The 24,096-nt window shown below is 36.9% G+C and overlaps 1 protein-coding gene across 2 annotated transcripts in view; it reads right to left on the reverse strand.

Annotated features, from left to right (window-relative positions):
* Positions 1–24,096, reverse strand: part of OCA2 (OCA2 melanosomal transmembrane protein) — a 181,446-nt gene that overhangs the window by 86,920 nt on the left and 70,430 nt on the right. For both annotated transcript variants that reach the window (XM_057368091.1, XM_057368092.1), the window contains exons 11-15: positions 12,283–12,354; positions 11,374–11,439; positions 10,207–10,263; positions 8,883–9,007; positions 5,213–5,351 (exon numbers count right to left, since the gene is read on the reverse strand). In XM_057368091.1, coding sequence (XP_057224074.1) covers positions 5,213–5,351; positions 8,883–9,007; positions 10,207–10,263; positions 11,374–11,439; positions 12,283–12,354 — 459 coding nt within the window. The remainder of the gene's footprint in view (positions 1–5,212; positions 5,352–8,882; positions 9,008–10,206; positions 10,264–11,373; positions 11,440–12,282; positions 12,355–24,096) is intronic.

Here is a 24,096-nt window from a genome sequence, read left to right on the forward strand (position 1 = left end):
AGTCAATTCTCTTCCCATCCCTTGCTCCTGGCTTTCCTCCCCATTACCTCCTTGCATTGATCCACAAGAGGCAGTGAGTGAAAATGAATCCTGATGATCACAGCCTTGGACAGCTGATGCCCTGTAGCCGTGAGGAGGCTGAGGACTACCAAGCGCTCTACTTTTTATGGCTGATATCAGAAAGGCTCACAGTGAAATACAGACGGCTGCTCTCCTTGATGCTTTGGGCTGGGTGCTGAGCACTAGCCCCTCTGCACCACGGGGAGTACTTTCAGGGAAAAAGAAGGCTGCTTTCACACCAGACATTGTCAGGTAGSTAGTAGCCAGCTGGCAGCCTCTTGGAGAATTTTCAGAGACTAAAGGGTTTTCACTGTATCACAGATATCAATGCTGCAGGAGAGGATACCAAGGTGGTAGCASAGTTGCTGCATCAGTTACTCCTGTTCCCTTTCCCTGTCCCCCCAGAAAGAACATGCAACATCTCCACAGAGCCTACATTCATATCCTTTGTGGCTGTGGATAGCACATTTTATACCTCCTGAGTYGTCTGTGTTGCCAGGGCCAGGATTCAGCATTGTAAAAAAACATTGAAGTGCCCTACATGTCTATTGCATATAAGAAAAAGTCATTTTTGCAAAGATTTTCTTTGCCTGCACAATACACTGCAATAGAATTGACATGCACAATAGGCAAGAAATATTTTTCTTCCAGGAGATTTCAATCTATGAGATAAATACAAAACAMGTTTCAAATGTCCCTTACTTGAGGCTATGATGATTGTGTCAAATTTCTTCTGTTCCCTAGTCGACAGAAAATCTTAAGATTTTGTTTTAGCAAGACAACAGCCTAAAGGTTCCACTGCCTACCGATTCAGAGCTGAAACAGAGTGGGCATCTTTCCTTGGTTTATAGTTTAAAATGCAAAGTCAAATATATCAATTTCATAATAGGAGGAAGTACCATATTGTTTTCCTAGAATGTTGACTTTCCATCATCTTGATTATTATTTTTTCATTGCTTCTGGAGATGTGAAATTAAATTCTAGTAATTTAGACCTTTTCAAAAGAAATCTGCCTTTTGAATGATGAGAAAGCAAAAATTGTAGCTAGGTGCAGCAATTTGGGGAGCAGCAAATACTGTGCTTCCAGCCAGAAAGGCCTTTACTTAATATTTTAAAACTAATAAAACGATGAAGAGAAAGAGTAATTTATTATTTCTACACTGGCTTAAAAATCCCTTCTAGCTGAGTAACTGAGATCCACATTTCGCTCATGATGTCACTGAGCCAGAAATCACTGGTGGTCTAATGCAGTTACATGAAGATACTGTTTATTTGAAACATTATGTTTATTTTTGTTTTGCATTATGCTCTTTAATGATTACCACATGCATGGATGGCAAAAATTATGAAATCAGATGTAAGCCCATACATTTTAGCTCATGTTCTTCACTTAAGTTTAATTTTCTCTTGAGAAAAGGAATCAATGAAACATTGACAGAAGGGGCAGAGTTCTACAAATTGATTAAAMGTTTYAACAAGCTTGTATCCAGCAAACTCAACAAAAATAGCCAAGTAAACTAGGGGAATCCATTTTACCAGTGCCTGAAATATCTACAAAGATACATATATAAGGTTTTGTCTTGTTTTTCTCTGGAGTGCCTACTTTCATTCCTAAAATTTTAATACCGCAGTTTTTCATTAAATATAACCTACTAATATCACATCTTTCTAAATTCCAGCTAAAGCTAAAAGTCTCTAAAAGGCAACACAGACCTCATGTGTGTCAGTTTTCCAGGGAATTCCTGTTAAATGGCAGGAATAACTCTGAATGGTATGCTGAAACCCCCAAATCCTCAGCAAACATCAGATTAACAGCACAAGCTTTATCACATGCTAACAAAAACTGTAAATAAAAGGATATRATCCAGTGGTTAACATAACACTGAAACTACTTTTGCCCTTCTCRTTACCTCTTTTCTGCAGATTTAGCCTGGGTACACCAGTGCACGTTTGCTATCACCATGTTCACAGAATCATTTTGCTCTGGAGACATAATTTGCCATCCATTCTTTCAAGAGCTTGTAATGTCAGCTTATGCTTAGAGCACAAGCAACTTCTCATCTCAAAGGTATGATTGTAGATGCTAGTGAAGGTCCCAAATCCAGAAGATTTGCTTTCCAATCCTTCCAAAAGGAAGGAAACCATATCCAACTGGTTCATGCTCTATTGTGCATGCAAACGTGGGGTTCCCAAAGTCTGAAGCCCATATCTCTTCAAAATAAAAACGTAATTTCATTAACAGTGGGCATTCAGTAGCAGCACTCTGAAGATAATAAAAAAATTTTTTAAAGTTTCATATTCACTGAACAAGTTTTCTATTTGCTTTTATTTTCCTTCCCTAAAATCAAAACATAAATGCTGTTTTGTGAAAATTCTTYCAACTCCAACTAAGAACAAGCATGAGTACAACAAATCTTCCTCTTCTATTATGTAAATGGTCCACTGAATTCTAGTCATGATGGTAGAGAATATGTCAGGCTTATAAATTAAAAACAGCTACAAAAAAAATCCTTTTGACATTCATTTGCATCTCAAGACAAGCAACGAGACTTATTGCTACATTTCAATGAGCAAAATGTTGCAAAAATCCTATTTGTTCAAACATGGTTTTAATAAAATATTTTTAATATGATGTTTTCCCCAGAACCTAGGGAGAAAAGTCTCTCCAGCACTAAACAAAGAGTAATGCATTTCTAACACTATAACCAAATAAAAGCACCCAAACTAACAAGGCTGCATTTCATTTTATGTTGATATAAAAGCCAAGATCTCCTAAGAAAGTGTAAACTTGTGCAATATTCTACTTGGCTGCTTTTAAAGTTGCTGTATAGCAGTAAAAGCTCAGGAAGACTGGTAAAATTCTCCTTCTGACAGCACAAAAATAAAGTAGAAAACTCAATCATCTATGTAGTGTAATTCACTATTCTACTTCYTGCAGTTGTCAAAGTACTCCTGCACTTACTGTTCAAAAATAACACTGAAAAGAATGTGCAAGAGAATGAAAAGGAGAATTTCAACAACAATACTAAAAAAAAAATCCTAAGAATTCCTTGAATGTCCAAAAACATGGACATTGTATTAATGCTAATAGCAACTRTAAAATATGCTGCCTGAAGAACTGTTTCTGTAATGTCATTAATGCATACAAGAACTTTTACCTCTGCAACTGTGGAAAAAAAAGGAAAGGATTAAAATAAATTTTACTTGGTTCTAATGTAGCCCCCATGCAGTTTAGAACCAGAATTGGGGTTGCTAATACAACCCTTCTTCACAGAATCCTTTGCTAGAAGTAGCATCAGAAAYAAGACAACAATGTCTGTATTTCTCCTCCTGTTCAAAACAGAGCATGCTGGAATGGGTGAACAAAATTAGGAATCCAGCTATTAGTTCAACAGGTCAGACTGTGAGAGGCCAGATGGCCCAAGTCCCTCTCTGCCCTCAGTCTTGGCTTTATCCAGTCACTCCTGCCAGCATTTTTCAGGCAAATCTCCTTTAGAAGGGGTGAGCCCTAAGCAGTGAGGACATAACCCAGACAATGTCACTCTACCTCAGGGCAAATGATAGGTCTTTGACCCTCTATTATTTATATACAAAGATACAACAATTGAGAATATAGAAAAGAAGCACAAATTCTGTGGTCGTGTGTTGAACTTAATCTATTTCATTACGTTCTTATTTCTGTGATGCAACAAAAGATCTGAAAAAAACAGAGAGTGAAAACAGCTGGAAAGATTTTTGTGCTTGTTTTAGACACAGAATTTGCTACATTGTCATATTTGCTGGGGTATTTGTACATCTGAGTCCTCCTAAAAATATCGATTCTCAAACAAGAAAAATGTAAAACAGTTTGTTTTCCATTGTGATTGCTTAATTGTKTCCTATGTTTATGGCCACTTCTAAAGGTTCTATAAAGATAATGAGTTTCTGAGTATTTAGGAAAATTACCTGCATGGCAGGTGTTAATTATTCTCTCTTAGACCAGAAGTTTTAAATAGTTGCATAGATTTCATATTTAAAATGTAAAATTTAGCTATCAAATTCTCAGCTAACAATAAGTCTTCAAAGTCACCATACAAACTAGCCAATTGCAGCACATTTCAAATATTTTGATGGCAAACATTCAGTTTATGAAATATTGGGAACTTTCAAAGACATTTTCCAACCCAGAATACTTAATTAATGTGAGTGTATTCAGTTAATGAGAACAGATCTTTCTTATGTAGAGCAATAGAAACATAAGTGACTCCAACTAAAAAAGAAAAAAACCTATGATTTTATACAACAATTCGCTCACTCATGTTCAGAGGTAACAGGCATGGCTGAAAGCACAGTAAACTCAGTGAACACCAGCTCTGTGCAGATGCTGAGGGCTGCAARCACCCACCAGCAGGGCCACAGCTGGTCCACAGGGCAGAGAAGCCCATGTGGATGGGAGGAAATGGGAAATGGTGGCACTGGGATSCTCCTGCTGGCAGGTGTCTTGTGCCCTGCAGTCCCACCCAGCACCAGCCACCATAGCTTTCCCTTTGGCACCCAGCAAACAAYAGGAGAGCCAAGTGTTGGAAGCTAAAATCTGTCCCTGCAGCCTGGAGATAGCAAAACATTGTCAGCTGCAGCCTGTGCTGCACAGGAGAAGCACCCACCCCCCTCTCACACCCCACATCCCCCTGGGCTGTGGTTGAAGGATGAAGTGCCTCATRTGTGTTGTGGCTCCAGGGGCAACACGACCTCTCTGTAAAGATATTGAATTGTCTCGTATTTAACTTTTGAGAGAAAACCGATACTAAAAAAAAATGGATGGATTTTCATCTTCATTTTCACATTTTTCTTTTTTTCTAACTTGTTGCCATGTTGGCAGCTCTCATTGTTTTGCTTCTTTCCTCACTTTGCCATTGATAAGGAAATCCTCATCAACAGCAAAAAAAGGAAACTGGTATTCTCAGTACATTTCAAAAATTCTATTCTTCATCACTATTTTGTCCCCAAAAGATCGCTTTCTTCTGTCTGATCATCCTGCTAAGAAAGAAATAGCATGGCAAAAAAAGTAGATTATATTCTGTTTATATGGCTGTCTAGRGGAAGTGAAAGATCAGCATTGCCTAAGTCAACACCACTACTTAATTTTGGTAGCCAAACAGACTGCAGTACATACCCTCCTCCTCAGCTCCTGCTTTGAGACAATAATCACATTTGGTGGATCCCCAACAGCAGTGGCAGCCCCCCCAATATTTGTGAAGATTACTTCCGCAATCAGGACGTGCCTAGGATCRAGATTAAGTACTTCACAGAGCCTGCGGTGTAAAGATAATGAAATTAACTTCTTAACCCATCAATAAATTACCTTAAATCTTAAAATGCCCAAAGATTACAAAATACAGTCATTTCACTGAAAAATGGCAGGATTTTAAACAAAATGTGTGTGTATTGTTAAAACATTTATTGTGCTACAGYAATTCTAACAATATAAATGAAAACACAACGGGTTTCTTTACAATTAAAATGCAGTTATTATTGGTTACAAAATTGATGCATTTTCAAAAGCATTTTATTAAAAATACTCAACTATTACAAGAGTACACAGAATATGTATTCAGACTGCACAGAAAATGGCATTTCAAATCTTTTGAGTGATACAGTTTTTGAAACCGCAGTCCTTAAGCTGCACTGACCTGTGGAAAACTATTCTGGTCAACCACAGGCTCTGCATTCAGTAACAGGGATTAACTTTCTTATGGGAAGTAGTGGCAGAGGATTGTGCAGGCTGCTTGTTAGCCATGAATCATCTATTAAAGACTTCAGCTTCCAGCCTAGGTTTTTTCAGTTTATTCTATTCCTATTTTTCTCCTTCTCTAAAGCTTGATCATGAGTATTCTATTTGTAATGAAACAGGAGTAGAAGATGCACATTCCTCATGGTTAAAAAAAATCTCAAAATATTTTTAGCAGTCCAAACATATTTAGTGCTTCTTAAGTAGGATGCTGCTTTGATAAGAAAAAATAAAGTGCTTCATTAATAAGAAGCACCTTAAAGTGCTCTGAGAAATAYTGAGGTTGACTCAGTAACCTCATGATCCATTTGAACTCAGAGCCCGCTTACTCACAGTAATTTCACACAGGTTACTCCAACTCACAAATTACATTTACGCACGCACCCGCATYATCTGCCCATTTCTGAAGTACACTTCTGACTTTAAATTAGGGGTGTGGTAATAAAGGCTGGAAGTTAAAGTCACGCCTAAGCACTCTGGAGTAAGGAACAACTGATGTCTTTCTCACAGCTTATCAAAACGTTGTTCCAGAATGTAAAGATGGGGGCCACACCTAAATTATTGTCCCCTCTACCTCACAGGAGATGAGGTGAAGAGTGTGCAGGTAGAATGCTTTCTCAGTACTGCTGTCACTGCAGTGCTGACACACATTTCCCTGAAGGAAGGGTTGAGTTTCRCTGTTTAGCCTAAGTCTGTGTTATTAAAACCTATATTTCAAAGAGAAAAGAGTGTATTGCAAAAAAAGCTTAACTTGCTTCACTTACGCTATCACCAAGAGTGTCAATTTAAAACTCAGAAAAAAACACTGTCAGATGATATATATATCAGCACATAAAAACTCTGGAAAATAATAACTGTGCAAAAAATACACTRTTTCCCCAGCAGCATGAAATCATTCAGTTAAAGGGTACTTTGTAGTACAACTTGTCCAAAAGCATCATCGTACAAGACCACAATTGCAATTTTAACTCCATTGCTACTTGATTTCCCAGTATTTCAAAATATTATCTGAACTTTTCTGTAGTGATTATTTCTTTTTGTTGGACCTAGAGATAACTTGAAAAGAGATGTGAGAAAAGGCTAAGCCCGAAAAACCATCAGAACACATTACGTATATGGCAGGATCACAATTCCTCGGTTTACTTACCCTGATTTTTTAATTCCTCATGTGTACAACTATTMGCTTTTTCCAGTTCTCTATAACAAAGTATCTTGAAAATAAGCTACACTTAAAAAGGGTTGGTTATTTTTTTTATCAGCTTACTATACAATGCAGATAGAAGTATCAGTATCATGTTTTTTGCCTTATTACAGGAAATATAAACCCTTATGTTCACAGAGTCAGTACGATTTTCTGCAAGCTTCATCTCCATGGCAATGGAGACTGCACAGTGAACATTGTGAAGCTGTAGACAATGGCAGTAAGATAAAAACAAAAAATGACACGCAGCATGAAGCTTTTTGAAATAGGCAACTATTTGGTTTTAGTAGGCAAGATAAAATTTTATTTTCGTTTTGATGGTGATTTAAACATAAATGTTTCCCATATACTGAGTTTGCCCTTCTTCAGTGTTACAGGTCCATTTGTATAAAACCACCAGACTTAGGGTATATCTWGTACCAAAGTCCATTACTTAAAGGTGGCTATAAAGGCAGAGGCTCTCCCTTCACAAGGATCCATGTGGAAAAGACAAGAGGCAACAAGTACAAAGGAGATYTAGCCTCAACATAAGAAAAAGAAAATTATGATGAAAAACAGTTAACTACTGGAACAACTACCCCAGGGAGGTGATAGAGTCCCCATCACTGGAGGTTTTCAAGATGTGATTGAACAGAGTGCCAAATAATCTTATCTAGACTTCCTTTCCCATGAAAGGTTAGATCTTTTCAGGTCCCTTCAACATGGGTTATTCTATGATTCTTTGAAAACAGAAAACCAGTAGCTCTGGCTGTGAAGAGCTTTTTAGCTACATTGATGTCTGAATTTCAATCCATTTCCAAATAATATTATTCCAAAATATTCTGGAACACAGCTAAAGCAAACTTGGAGTTTAATAGTTCCAGAGCTTTTTACTGCTAGAGGTGCAATTATTGATTAGGGTACGGCAAAGTTATCTTTTTAAAATATAATCGGACAGAAGACAAATGGAGCTTTCATTCACCAGCTGTTTCCCAGTCTAGAATAAATTTCCTTTGCAAAATTGGTTTTTACTGCTTTACACTGCATCTTAAAGAGGGAACATATCTTAATAGAATTTTTTGTACTTTAATGTGATAATGACTGCCAGCATTACACCACTCAGAATTATTTTAAAAACACACTAGATCTTTCCAAAACTGAACTGGATTAAACAGATTTGCCTGACCAGACACGGGTTAAAGCAGGTTAAACAGTAATTTATAATCCCACATTGATTAAATGTAGTTGAAAATTACATGTCATTAATTTACAGAAGTCTGAAGTAATTCACTGTTGTTTGCTCAAAGTTCCAAATATCTAATCTCAAATTGTGGAATTAACCAGTAGCTGTCCAATGACATGATCACCAACAGGAATAAAATTCAGATTCYCATATTCAAAGCAAAGCTGTTACATGAAATATGGACTTTTAAAAAAAAAATTGTCACTAATATTAGCAGAGATAACACCTTCACTAAAATAAAAATGACTATCTAAAATTGTATATAGGTATTACTCACTAAAAGATAAGTCAGCTTTAAGTAAAAATTTTTGCCTGCTTTACAGAAAAAAATTTCATCTATTGGGGAGTATTTGTGTTAGTATTTGTACAATATGCTATTGTAGTTCAGATATGGAGACAAACCAGGTCAGTTAGCTGCCAAGGCAGTGTAGACAGGTTTCACATATGTGCTTTATATTAATGCAAAGGGAAAAYCCATCCCTATTAAAGTGGTAGCTTTTTGTTCTACTACAATAAGAGTATTTGAAGTTCTGATTTCCATTTAAATTATAATAAAAAAGTATTTTACACACATGTGCACTACTGATTGCTGTCTATAAAAGACCAAGTCCAAAACCATAACAATTAAATACCTTATGGTTACTGGAGTAAAGAGCAGCATAGTGGTAACGTTGTCCAAAAATGCAGAAATAATTGCAGCAATRAGGCACAGAAGAGTAATCATGGCCCACACTTTGCCTCGAGAGAACCGATAAGCCTGGGAAAAACAAACAGAAGCAAAATTAAGGAACCAGATTGTTGCAGCTTAGATTTGAAAAAATGATAAAGCAACTTAATCAAAGTCAAGCAATAGCAAGCTCAGAGCATTTACTATTCCTTTGCCATTACTCCAAGACCCTCTTCAATATTAAATAATTTGGCAAGAAAATATTTCATGGAAGTGGGAAATACTCCTGTCATGCAAATGAAGAAACAAGCCTGCAGAAACTTCTCATTCTGCTGMCAGTCATTAAGGGGGTCTGAGGCAGGAGAAGGGCTGACTCCCCATCTTCTGCCTGCATGCCCAAGTGGCTTAACATTGTTCAGACCTCCCATCCCGTCCACAAGCTATGAGAACAGKCTGAAAGAGATCTGGGTTATTGATCCCTGGATTATCGAAAAGACTCCGGATCTTACAGCACTTTTCAGTACCTAAAGAGGGGCTGATAGAGCTGGGGGCAGGGTAGGGGGTGCTTTCGGCAAGGATATGTATTGATAGGATAAGGGGGGATGGCTTTAAACTGAGAGAGTAGRTTTAGGTAAGATATAAGGGAGAAATCCTTTACTGTGAGGGTGATGCGTCAGGAACTGGTTCCCAAGAGAAGTGGATGCTCCATCCCTGGAAGTGTTCAAGGCCAGGCTGGATGGGGTTTTAAGCAACCTGGTCTAGTGAAAGGTGCCCTTGCCCGTGGCAGGGGTGTTGGAACAAGATTATTTTCTTCCAAACCAAACCATTCCATAATTCTATGGTTATGATTGTATGAATTACACTTTTCAYGTAATCTTTTGTTCTGCTGCTGTGGAAAGTTCTGTGGATGCTTTTCAAGCGTGATCATAAAGCTAATGACAGTTCCCACATTTCCTCTCTCCCACTGCCAGGCATAAATAGAGATTCCAGCTACAACAGAACTGCAGTCCTGGGGAAGTCAGTGAAATACTCAGCTTAATACTGTCCAAGTGATTGTGTACCCTACTGGGGACCTTTAACTTTCTCCCATAGAAACAGAATTGCATTAAGGGCTTCCTTTCACCTACAAAGCATTTTTCCAGTATTACAAGTTGACCACTGTAATTTCTAATGTTATGGGCATACATTGASCTAAGAAAGGTTCTTTAAAGAGAGTGTTCGGTGTGACAGATTTGAATAAATATTAACTTGATAAAACTAGAAATAATTATAAGTACAAACAAACTTACCTTTACTGCACAGTAGTCAAAGAATCCAGTCTCTGAAAATATGGCCACCAAAATCATCTACCAAAAGATGAAGAAAAATATTGTAAGTTGGAACTGATATTATAGTGAGTTGAAACTGATATATATCAGCAATTGAATTAGTCAAAACTAAAGCACAGTGGTTTGTGATTCTGACAAATGGACTTCTTATCTGACACAGSTCTGAGAATCTAACCACCCTTATATTAGAATATCCACTGCAACTGCCAGATATCTCTAGTTAATGCATCATGTGGTGAAATATACTTCTCAGCATAAGCAGTCTGTAAATGTCATACCAGTCGGGTTGAATTATATTTGCAGTGACTAAGAGGGCATCATATATTAAGTACTCAATGCATCTCCCTTATACCATTAATCAAGAAAAAACAGTGTGTTTGCTTTCTGCAGTAATGCTCTATAGAGCACAGATGACAGTGGCTTCAAGAATTGCTTGCATTTTCCCACATCTGAGAAGTTGCCTGTCCTTCTGTCTCTGTCCCAACAGAAATTTTTTTGCTTTCTTTTTCTGTGGGGAAGGCAGAGAGCAGGGACAAGCATCTGGAAATAAGAAGAGCTCAGAATGAAAACAGAKAATTTTAATTTTGTCTCTGTATTTTGTATATTTTGTGTTAGAGTCTAATAGCACTTGAACAATATTTGTTATCACAAACAGCTCTGGGCAAAGTGATTAAAATAATACATAATTATAATCTCATCAGATATTACTTCTCCATATCTGACTTGCTTTTTTGTAGCTTCAGACAGTAGAAGTAAGACAAAGGAAACCACTTTTCCAGTAGAGTCTGTTTGAGGAAGGTTTTGAATAAACAAAATTAAAAAGATAAATGAGAGTGATAATACTTGGCCCTTAAACAGGTCTTTCAATTTATAAACCCCAAGGATATTTTTAGGATGTTATCAATGTGATTTCACAGATTTAAAAAAAAAAATAGAAAAGGATTAACATTTCAAAAGACTCTTTCAGATATCTGATCGTCATCTTTTTTGGCAAATTCCCTAAGACACAAATTTGCATCATAAGTTGTCTGAGTAAAGTATAATAACAAAATGTTTTAAAAGGAAAACACCTCTGTGTTGTATGGGATTATTTTGGCACATTTAGAGCAAAAGATATGTTTTAGTTACCATTCCAAACAATAAGGCCAGTGTCTCATAGTCAATCCACTCCACCACTCTGACCATACTTGGCCTCTGCAATCAAAAAATGCAATTACTAGTGAATGCCACAAAACACCTAATTTGTGATTAGCTATGACTTATAAACTTCACTTAATTGATGAACCATTTAAATAAGCTGTGATGGAAATTAATAAGCGTTCCTACAAGCTACAGAAAAAGGACTCTTTATTATTGCCATTACTACTATTATTATTATTACTAATTCAAACTACTGCTGGCATCTTAAGCGCGTCATTATCAAGCTATTGGTTGGTCTGGTTGTTCCTTACATAGCATTACAGAAATAAAAGATAAACAAATTACATTGTACACTCCTGTTTCCTTTTTGGTAAGAGAACAAAAGCAAACCACTTCACCTGTGAACAAACTGGGGGGGATTTAAGGGAACATAGTAATGATGTGCTTATGAGAACAACCAAGAAAACCAGTCTGAGGTTTCACTATATTTTAACTAAGAGCAAGCAGTGGGCGAAACAGAAGGGCTGGAACATGCAAGCATGAGATGTAATTATTTAGGGTAGCATAAAGCAATGTATTTCCATTTAGGTTTTCTTGGTAGCCTAACATTACTGAAMATAACAGTGTTAAACCAACTTTGGATTAAGCTGAAAATTATTGTAGTCAGCTTCCTCCAAATCAGAACAAAAAAGCATCACTGACTTTTTTGGACTCCCCTTGTGTATACATTAGTCCTGTAACCATAATCTGTTTTTCCACCCCAGTTTCTGTCCTACCATCTCTCTTTCTTAAAAAACACTGTTTTGTCATGCACTCAATTACAAGGCAAATATGGAAACTTATAATACCTGACACCACAGCCGAAACAAAGTGAGTGCTTCAAGTTTGATAACTTACCTCCCCAACAATAGCTAAGGCTGCTAAAGCTGCCAAAGCTCCCAGCATCGCTGCAAGGGTCCTGTGAACAATCTGCAACAGAGGGTAAGAATTGACCAGAGACTCCTCTAAGCATCTCCTTACAATTAAAAAGGAGAGGGGGAAAGGATAAAAACTCACATAAACTRTTCTTTTATTGGTCCACTGGAGGTATTTTTTCTGACCAAAGGATGGTTAGTTACTTTGCTATTAAAAACATGCAAAAACTGTTTTCTTTTAATAACAAAGCACACATACAAAACAAAACTCAAATAAAACAAAACAAAAAAACGATTAAAGCCATGCCTGTGTAAACCCTGCTAGGAAGTCTCAGCTCTAATCTCCAGATAGAGAAGGGCTTCAGCACCAGTTTCTTACATTTGCCAGCAGGTGACCCRAGAAAGAAAGCAATTCTTCTTCCCTAACTTAAGGATCAAAGCRCCTGATCCCATTGGCTTCCCTTCACAGCCCATGGAAAGAAGATGTATGCCCAGGAGGTGATCCACCTCATTCTTTACAGGGGCTTGTTCAGCAAGCTGTGCTTTTTTTTTCCCAGGAACTCATCCATAGTTATTTAATTCTCTGTGTCTGGAAGATCACAGATTTTATAAAATAAGTTGGTTAAAGTAAGCATGTAATTAACRAAAATCACACTATGAAAGTTGGAATTTAATTACTAGCTTTTACTATCAATGTGTTCAAATATTATTCCACGAGTTAGAATTGTTGAGAAAGAAATAAAACAGTCTAGAAATATTTCATTTGCTGCTAGTTTCATAAGAAATATTTTGCCAATAATAAACAATAGGATGTGAGTATCTTAACTCCTCCTGTCTATTTGTAAAGAAAAAGCAAAAAGGGAAAGATTTGGCTTTGTTTTTACTCCTTGATAGTAAAGTTCTAACAGAAATGATAAAAACTATGCAATTTACCAAACTACAAGAAAAATAAATATATAATYACTAACTCAAGAGTCAAAAGAATTAGCTCTGTCATTATATTTTCTGTAAAAATACACTGAAGAATAACCTGTGTGTGGTCACAAAGCAGGAGATCAGACCAAGGTTTTTACACCCTAATGACCTACTTGTTCAGAGCACAGACTGCAGCTCCCACCAGCTCCTGCAGAAATGTGTATGATAACACACATTTTTGATTTCCAGTTTCAGAGCATTGACATGTAAACACACATATGACCCTTCTGATTCTGCAAAGGTAGGGAGTATTTGATAACGCTTGATAGCTCTTCTGTCTGACAATCWGGTACAGCAATTAGACCTAACAGCTCTCTCCAATAAAAGATGCCAAGAGGAGCTGTCCATGAGGGAAGGGGATCAACTTCTTACCAGAGCAGAGTAAATTTCAGGCTCAAGCTACTGGGAAATTCTCAGCTGTCCYCAAACTGAAGGTTTTCTCCTCATCCAATCCCCACCCATGTTAGATAGCTCTTTTACAGTTCTCAGAAAGATATCATGGTTTTTCTGAGATTTGTTTAGCTACAGATTTTTTGCGCATTTCCACACAAGCATTTTTGCTGTACTGTTGTATACTTAATTGCTTACATTAGGTTGAACGCATTTTCAGTTTCCAAGAGTTTGCTGTCACCTATGGGTGAAGTTGGCWTTAATTTATGCAGAAAGATGAAGGGAAAAAAACTGTACAAAATAAGCCATATGTCAGTTCCTTCATTCTGGTGGTTTTTCAAAAAAGACATACAAAAATATATCCTGAAGAATAAAAAATATATCCTGGATAAAGAACAATTCAGGCGCAAAGCTTTATTACAAAAAACTTAGCAAATGTGCAACCCTCAGGTCCAGTCAACTATCAAGTGAAAATTATAAAGTAACATAAAGCCTAGAAAGYACACTTATGTGTGACATGCAACACATAGCACACTTGCTCTGAGCCATGTAAATATTCAAAACTTGAGATTTGGGGAGCTTTAGGAAAGAACAGATTACACTCTTTAAAAATTTTCTTTTCACAGAAAATAAACCCCAAACAAATAACATATTTGCAAAGGTATTTTTAAAAGCTTAGAAACATAGAAGTTAGGAGATGCAGGTTACAAATTGTGATGTTCTTTGAACCACAGTTTCATCTAATACATACTTGGAGGGCATTATATCAAGTAAAATTCCATTCTTATTCTTTTGAAAAAGTAGTACAGATGACCAAATCTTTTTGAAGCCTGGCAGGAGGATAATTATCTTTTCAGGATGAATCTTGGAGTGTATCCATAAAGAACGGGTCAGGTAGAGAAGAGAAAGAGCTCGGAAATAAATTAAGACAGATATTTAATCCCAGGAAAGCTGAGAGCTTTCGTGGATTTGTGAATCTAAAGACATTTTTAAGGTTAAGCGAGAAATCACCTGTATTCATTTGATCCTTCTCATGCATGAGAAAGTGCATACCCTTGTGCAATGACCATGAAGATGAGAAAGACAGAACAGGTGAGGAGTAAGATACAAAGATTTTAGTTCACCATTTGCATGCTAGAGCTCCCCACCCTCCCATCCAACTTCAAACCTTAAAAACACTTTGCAGAAAGAGCCTCTTCACCACTAATACCACCTTTATTTTTGTCTGAAGAATACCTACCAGCGCTGACTTACTGTAACAGCAAGGACAGTCCTCTTGCCTTTTTCAAAGGGACAGTTATGTCAGTGCAAACTGYTGCTGAAAACTATGCAGTCTAGATTTCAATCTTTACAAAGCAGGATTTAGTAGCAGAGCTCACTGATACAGGACATTACAAAGCTAAGAGATGAAGAAATTTTTTTAAAAAGGGAATGGATATTTACAAAATTTAATATAAGAAATGAAAATACCCAAAGCTGCAACAGTGAAGGCTCTTAAAAACAGCATCAACAACATACATGTGTTAATAGCAAAATCATAGGGTCAATTCAGAATAAGCAAAGACTAGAAAGGCTACTATAGCAATTTTGTCTCAYAATTCTCTGTAGAAAGCTTGTCTCATGATTGCCTGCTGTGTGATAAACACAATGTGCTGAATGCTAATTCTGATAGCTTCCATATTCTTAATTCAGGAGTTTCATTTTAAAGTAAGAGATTAAAGCAACCCAAATAATTTATGCCACAAGTCTTCGTGCTTGATATGAATTAACAATATGCAGTTACAGAATGATAATGCAAATTGGATTYAGAAAGCCTAGACCTTCCCTAGATTTCAATTTCTTTATCTGTCTGAAAGTGTTTTCGAACTTTTGCAGTGAGTTTATCAAATCATTTGGTAGACTGCAACAGCGTCATTATAAAATCATATGGAATTCCAAACACTAAATCTTGTATGGTGCTCCAGGAGGAAAAAGGAAACTATTTAGAAGCCAATTGACGTGTGTGCTGTTTCAGAGTATATCTTTTCCAGCTGAAATCCACGGCATGTGTCTTTCTAAAATGTGCTTTTTAAGGTATTGGTAAATGATACATTGTGCCAAACATTTTATTTCCGTAAGTCCTTTGTTATAAGTGATAAAGAGCAGTTGAAAGATGAGTGTCAATGATTTTAATATAAAGCTTCAAATGCAGCCTCCATTCATTTCTTATCCATTTTTTCTCCAGTCAAGCCTGTATGATTAAACTTCTTGTTTTACTGATAAATTAACTTACATTTGATAAAGTGGCAGAATTGCTGCATTTCAACACAGATGCAGTTACTACAAGCCTATATCCCCATATGGGTGTTATGCATTTTTCACCTWCCTCCAGAATATCTGAGATCTTCCTTATAAAATCAACAGTCAAATCCCTTTTAGACTTTAMAAAGTCTATAGTTCATTTCTTTATTCTCAGGGGACCAGGAGAGAGAGAAGTAAAATTTTCTTTAGGATAGCTTTTTTCTGACTTTATGTTTTGTATCTATTCCTTTTTATGTATTAATAAGGGTTTATTGGGTTCAATGAAGACATCCTTAGCAGTGGAAGAGGTTTCTTCCAAAGACAGTTTGTTTTTCCTAAAGGTAAGGATAATAAAGGCAGTATTAGCCTGACAATCTCTGAAAATGCACTCCRCAGTCAGATCCCTTTATGGAGTTATCTTATAATTTGTTGTCATTAACTTTATAAATTTTGGTGGTCTGCTCTGCCTTGGACTATTCCAGTTGTTTTAGCAGGATACCGATGAAAATTCAGTCAATATGTGTGTGTACACATATTTGATTCACTTTAAGTGGATCAAAATAAATGGATAAAAAACACCACAGTTTGGAAAATTAATGCTGAAGTCTAACACTAGCACCAGAAGCTGAAATCAAAAATAAAAATTGGAGAAAAACAATGATAATTTAGCTAAAAAATTTAGGTAATTTTTCCTAACTGTCAAGCAACATCACTGAAAATGTTGAGCTAATGATAGAAAACAAGGGGCAGAAAAAGCCTTGCAATACTTTGAATTCTGACCTGCTGTAGATCCTCTTCAAATGTGAATGGCATCAAATTCTCAGATTATGGAAATTTGCTTTATTTCTGGCAAACAGTAAAACTTGGACACAATATAAAGCAACAGACTCTAAGTTAAGGTATAGTCAGATACAGAGGAGGTTGGAGCAGCAGAAAAAGAAGGCCAGTGATGCCAGACATATTTATTTGATTTTCTACATGTTAACTTACAGTAAAGAGACTGACCGGTACCAGTTAGTGAAAGCACAGCAGCACACCTCCCCTTCAGCTGGTGATGGCAGCAAATGCTTTAAGCCCCACACCCTCCTCCCCTCCTTTTTGTAGTTTGCTCCCTACACAAGTTCTGCAGAAGCAATTCTGCAGCTTCTTCAGACATGGGGCACTGTGTCCAGCACACAGAAACCCTCACAGCGAATGTGTCTCAAGAGCTCGTGAAAAATGAACGATAACAGAAAATTACTCACCTTAGAATTAGTTAAGCAGTAGCAAGTAAACTCTGTAGGGATTTTAATGAGGCAAAAGGGAGCTGCTTGACATAGTTTAGAAAGTATGATATACTAGTGCAGTGTGCCGGGATGGGCTAGGGCAGTTCTTGAGGCAAGCATGTAGGGCACAACTGCTGAGAGATGATGTGCAGCAAGGGCCCCAAAGTGACAAGGATCCCAAGCACCACAAAAACTGGTGACAGCAAGAACAGTTATTTATATCTTCACTTGCAGATTAGGGCACTGTCTATATGTTTTATATACATGCAGACATGAATCATAAAATAAGACTTWACACTAGGTTAAATATTTAGGAAATCTTATCATTAATCTCATTTTTGTAAGTCAAAATATGTCAAAATTGCATGAGTGTACATATGTATGTCTCACTTGGCAAAAAAATCCTGGTCCAAAAGTTCACTCATTTTTACAAGAAATCAGTGATGATTCAGTATAATAGGGATGMCATTTGCATGAACTATGTGACCAAGACCAGTTGAGAGCACTGACTGGAAAAAGCTGTGGATTTAGGAAGATTAGCTGCATCTTAGCACTAACATACATTCTTATTCATTCTTTGCATAATAAATGGTTTAAGCCTATAACTGTGAAAATAATATTCCATATACATTCAATAAGCTCTTTTTAAAGACAAATACCCAAGCCTAAAGGGCTTTTTTTTAATGGAAACACTAGATTCAGTAGCAAATTTTGTAACTTCTGAACATCTACACAACCCCAAGGTAGAAAAGCACCCATCTATGACATTCTGTTATAATATCCATTTTCACTYGGATAACGTACCAAATTACTTGTTCTGATTCAATGTCTCAGGCAGAGGAAGTCCTGGTATAAATAACCCTCCTTTAAGGGAAGTCATGAAAGACAACAGTACGTCACTTCCTAATRCAATGTTACACAAAAGAAACACTATACAAGATTATTATCTTAAATAGAAAGGGATTGAAAGTAATACTATGTGGTGTCCAAGACAATGCCTGTATTAGTTCATTTTTATCCCTATGATACATGTGGTTTTGCTAGGGTAGAGTTAATTTTCTTCATAGTGGATGGTGTGGGGCTGTGTTTTGGATTTGTGCTGAACACAGGGTTGAAAACATAGAAATGTTTTTGTTATTGCTGAGCARAGCTTACACAGAGCCMAGGCCTTTYCTGCTTTTCCTACTGCCACGCTGGCAAGCAGGAGTTGKACATATGGGACATTGYGAGCTGGGATAGCTGACCCCAACTGAYCAAAGGGATATTCCAGACCATATGACATCATGTCAGTATATAAAGGAGGAGGARGGGGACATTTGGAGCGATGGCATTTGTCTTCCCAAGTCACTAAGGGCCCTGCTGTCCTGGAGAYGGCTGAAAACCTGCCTGCCCATGGGAAGAAGTGAAGTCAATCCTTGTTTTTCTTCACTTGTATGTGCAGCTTTTACTTTCCTTATTAAACTGTCTTTATCTCAACTCAYGAGTTTTCTAGCTTTTATCCTTCTGATTTTTCTCTCTGGTCCCTCTGGCAGGGCAAAGAATGAGCAGCTTCCTGGGGCCTGGCTGCTGACTGGGGTTAAATCACAACAGCACRTTAACTGAACCAGTTAATTGAGAAATACAGAATTATTAGTAGGGATAAGTAGGGATATCTTATGCCTCCTGTCCAGGATAGACAGCTCTGAAATTCTGTGATTAAGTAACTGCATAAGCTGGCATGAGTTCTTTCTATRCGCAATACACAATGCAGAGAGAGAAACAGAGAGAGAGACATTCAGAGAGAGACTTAACATCAAATTCTTTTCTGTGAATGAATTACCTGATTAATTCATTTCCCTCTTCTATATAGAAACTTTATAAGCTGATTCTAGATTCTGCRGAGATGTTTGTTATTCCATAGCTCTGTCAAAGGCTTTGAATGAACAATGTTCAAAATTTACAATCTTTTCAGTGTCTGTGAGATTTCCCCCCTCAGCAATATCACTGCTTGCTGTTTAGAGAGAAAACTGAATGGACTAAAACTTCATGCTGATATGGAACACTGAATTAACTGGATCAAACTGGCCCTTGAAAGATGCAAAGACAAACATATCCTTAATGCATGAGATGAAACAAACTATTGAAAACCTTTTATTTTCATGCCTTGGAAACTTGAGGGAAAAGCAAAACTGAAGAATGTAGAACAAAGGAAATATAATTTGTACAGATGATGGCCAGAGGATCCAGAAGAGGGTTTAATCCTGTATGATGAGAATTGAAATGGCTGCTGAGTTGAGCCTTATTTTGAAATAACCTCCCACCTCATAATATTGAGGTAAAAAGGGATAAAAGGGTATAACATCATACCTAGTCAATATTTCTATCAGAATAATACAAAAGACAGAAGTCTGCCATACCTATATCACTACAGCCACAAGACCTTGTTTTCCAGACTCACCTGTTGGAATGGTTTTGATGTTAAGAAAATTAGTTTTCTATAYCTCCAGAAAACTCCAGAATGTAGTAGCCAGTAATATCTAATACCTTGATAGCCCCTCAGAGTCAAATTTTAAAATCAAGTCTTTGTACTTGGTATGAATTTGGGGATTTTGTCTTGTTATGGAATGGGACAGACAGAGAAATGAACTAACCCATATTCTGTAAATCAGGGCCTTGAGTCAGGTCACATTAATAGAAAGTGAAGTCTTGCAGAAAGACAGGATGCCGATCATTTTTCTGTGCCAAGGCACTCACTCCTGTAATATTTTAGCTATATAAAACATGTTCTATATGACTTAAGTAAAGATTTCTGGTCATGAGGCAGCAAAGGACCTAGAAGCCAAAAAGCTGAACTGCTACTGTGGGCTGACATGATCAAAGCCATTGCTTATCAACAGGCTGGCCTAGGAACAAGCTTTCAGTCTCGCAAGGGTCAATCCAGTTCTCCAGCATCTGTCTCATCAGACTTTGTGGACTCCATCCACATCAGGTGCTCTGATATCATTGTTCTGATGTACACCRTCATTCTTTGTGTCCTAAAAGGATTATCTATGAGGACTGAGAGACCCTCATTACAKTTGCAATATCTTCTGAAATGGAAGAAGATTTTTTGTGTTTTCACACTGTGAAAGATAAGACTGTKAATTTTTAGTAAAGAAATGACATAGACCAAATGACAAAAATGGGGGGGGAAATGAATTTTACATTCTCTGTGTGAATCTTTGTGAGCCCTCTTTAAATAGTAGGATAAGACAACCATACAGAAATACAGCCATGCACTATGAACAACAGTACTTGCATCATCTTTTCCAGGAACTTTCTGCTCCAGCTAGCAGAAAGCTTCCTCTTCCTCTGGAGAGTCTTTCATCCCTGACATCTCCTCTCCTTTTCACTCCACTTTTCTTCTCTGAATTCTTTTCCTCGTTAAATCATGTCATCGCATCTCCCTTCAAGCCTGCCCCCTACACTTTCATGATTTTCATTCACTTTTGCCCTTGCTCTTGCTGAAGTAAGACAGCATCTGAGGCCCCAAAAAGAACTGAGTGGTTCTCATCCCTGTTTGTGTGCATCAGAAGTGTATGTGTGTTCTAGCAACTTGTTAAAATTTTAAGACTTCATGGCTCTCTACCCCTCTGGTTGCCGTAGGCAGGGTAGAAGCTCAACAGCAACATTCAATTAAGCTATTTTGATGTTCTCTYTCCTCTCTCAAACAGAAAGGAAAGGGACCAATCCACAAAATAATGCAAGGCAACACAAAACATTTGTGTTTGTCAGTCTTCCACAAACTGAACAAAATACARTTTAAAATTACATTTAAAAGGCATAGAAAATAGCAAACGAACATCTGGAAATCAGTTTTTGCATTTAGTGTTGAAAATACGATTCCTATTATTTCAAAAAATAGTATTCTGTGAAAAGAGGATCCTGAGTGTCAACAACTTTTAAAGCAGACAATCCTATCTAGTCCTTAGAATAGTGAGCAGCACCATCCAGTGGCAATTTTTTTTCCTATTTAATTCTTAATTAAGGAGCGTTGACATCCTTCTGAAGTACCCTAGTACCCAAAAGAAGGTATTTTTCTTTAAAACACACATATTCAGAGCACAGCCAGACTTCTACCAAGATAAATCTAACAATTAGGCAATAGTCAGTGTAAAATCAATATTCATATTGGATACTACAAAACTGTTATAACATTTCAAGCTGTGATCCAGCTGAGGATTTGGCTTGCTATTATACAGCATTTTTTGTTTAATTGAAACTCATCTCTTCTTCATCCTACAGATTTTTGCTTCCTTCACACTTSCTTTCCTTTGTTGTAGTTAGGGCAGATAAAAATGAGTAGTTTAATCTTGATCTTACTTACTGGAGCTGGCTTTATCCTTTAAGAGCCTCCTCATTGCTGGCAGTGACTCTACTCTACACAAGCAGTAGAAATCCTGGCACCTCAGGGGTACTGATTCAGCCCTTCTCATAAGGAAAAACTTGCAATGCTCCCGCACAGCAGTTTTAAAGTAATTTTAAGCTTCTCAAAATGCACAGAGATCAAAAATCACAGTGGTCACAGCCTCGTCCTAGATTAGAAAAAGACATTAGGGAATGWCAGTAAACCTTGCTTGTCCACACTGCTTACTTGTGTAAGCTCAGCAACAGGCTGTTCTCTCTGGAAGRATATCTAGGGTGCCACTTCTTGAATATTTCACTCTCGGGGACAGGACAGATGGATCTGTCCCACGTCTGGATCTCCTTGTTTAATTCAGTCCTCCAGCATTTACCTCAGCAATCTTTTCTCCACACACTCAGTTTATGTCCTAAARCCAGTACTCGTGGGGATGGCAAGAGAGCCCTTATTATAATACACATTTTCAGCAGGGGAGGTATGGGGGGGAGTGGACTTTAGAATGGTAAAGRTGCTTTAGAGTTACCGAGACTCCAAACTAGATCCAAAACCACTTGTTTCCCAGGGCAGATGCAGTTCGACTGCTCCAGAGGAAACTAGGTTTCTGTTTAACATAAGCTTTATTACTGGATTTTATGGTTAGGTTTCACTATCCTGATTTAGATTCCATGSAATCCTCAGAGTCCCAGTATTTACAATTTCTGGGCTCTTTTACACCCTACCACCCCCAGACAGGGCGGGGGAAGATAAGGGGGAACTTTCATTCTTGCCCAGAGGGGTATTGTTTGGACTTTTAACAGATAGAGGGTTTGTTTTGATAATCTCTCTCTAAATTTTCTACCAAACCCTAGAGCTATTTTAATTCCTCTTCATTTTTTTTTTCATCCAAGAACAAATTAAATCCATAGCAAGCAGGAATATATTCTCTCCTGTAAAGGCCAGGGAGTGCATCAACTACTATTTTCTTTTTTTACAGTCTTTTCCAATAACTGCTATGGATTTTCTTCTGTTCCTTTGCTACCAATCTTTTGGGAGTACACATGTGGAGGTGGGAACATTCTAATCCACACTCTTCTCAGTCTATATTTAAAGACAAATCAATRCAGGAAAGCATGGGAAGTGAGAAGCCATGCTGAGTAAGCTGATCACTTCTGATCAGTCACACTTTCTGTAACTTTCCTTGTCAGAAAAAATCTCCCTTAAGATTAGCCTATTTCTATCACTTTAATATTATGSTTCATATAACCATTGAAGATTTCTKCTCTTTTCCTATTCTCTCTCTAAAGTAAACTTTCTGATACAAAATCTGGACTGTGTGAGTGTAGGCTGCAATAATAACACCCTATTCCTTTTGTAAAAATATTTCCTGCAAGGAAACACTGGTTCTACTAGCCTACAAAAACAGAAAAGTGGTCAGACTAAAACCATATAAAATTTTTGCTCTCTGAAGCTAATTTCTGTTGGTTAGATGCTATTAAAAATTACCCTACTTTAAGTTAAAGAAATTAGGCTTAGGGGATGTTTATTCATAATTTAAGTGAGTTAATAATAGAAAAGTAATATGGAGAGAAACTGACACAATCCATTTCCAYTAAAGTAATGAAAATTATTATTATAATCCCATACTTCATGCTAGTAAGAAGTTAGAGCTTTTAAAGCCAGATCTTGCACTTTCAAGCGTCTGTCTTTTAAGAAGAAATACAGACATGTAAATGTTATTCAAGATGTCAGATCATTAAAATGCTATTTAAAATAACTGGACAAGATCTTTCTTAGGGCTACTTACAAGACAGAGTATGAAGCTAAATAATAACACCTCTGATAAAATAAGTTCTATGGAGGCTAGCACAGAATTTCTGATACTTGTATGTATAATTTTTCTGCTATTTGATATGCTATTGGTACATCTTTTTTTTCATTAATTTAGTATAATAAATGTTAGTCCGCCTTTTCTCCTAGTTAAATGAAATGTTTTACAAAATAGCTTTTAAAAGGCCATTACTTTCACATTTSAGTCTGCTAGCTCATTCAAGTATCATAAACAGCTAATACTGCCTTTTAATACACAACACAAAACAAACATATTACTAAGGGAAAATAATGGACAAGATCACACATTAATTCATTTAATTAATGAGCTCTATCCTTTAATAATTGATGCTTAGCATTCCTCCTTACATTTTTCTAATTAAGCAGCTTCAACACAGCTGCAAACATGCAGTTAATTATTATTAAAAAGAGCTTTRTTAATTCAAGAAACTTTTCTGAATACCAGTAAAACTTTAATATTAAACAGATTTAAGATATAGATAGATTCCATTTAGCATAACCAGTGTATTATCCCATTCTCTGTGTARGCAAAAACAGGGAAAAGGTGAGAAAGCAAAGATATCTAACTGTATTTATCCAATATTTAACTAATCTATCTAACTGATGGCTAACAATGAGATKTTACCTGCACTACTTTTCCTTGACCATGCCAAACAACCAGACACCATGCAGTTAATGG

This window comes from Malurus melanocephalus, unplaced genomic scaffold (assembly GCF_030028575.1).
Source record: "Malurus melanocephalus ecotype Western Australia unplaced genomic scaffold, MMel_1.1 scaffold_88, whole genome shotgun sequence".
NCBI classification, from domain to species: Eukaryota; Metazoa; Chordata; class Aves; order Passeriformes; family Maluridae; genus Malurus; species Malurus melanocephalus.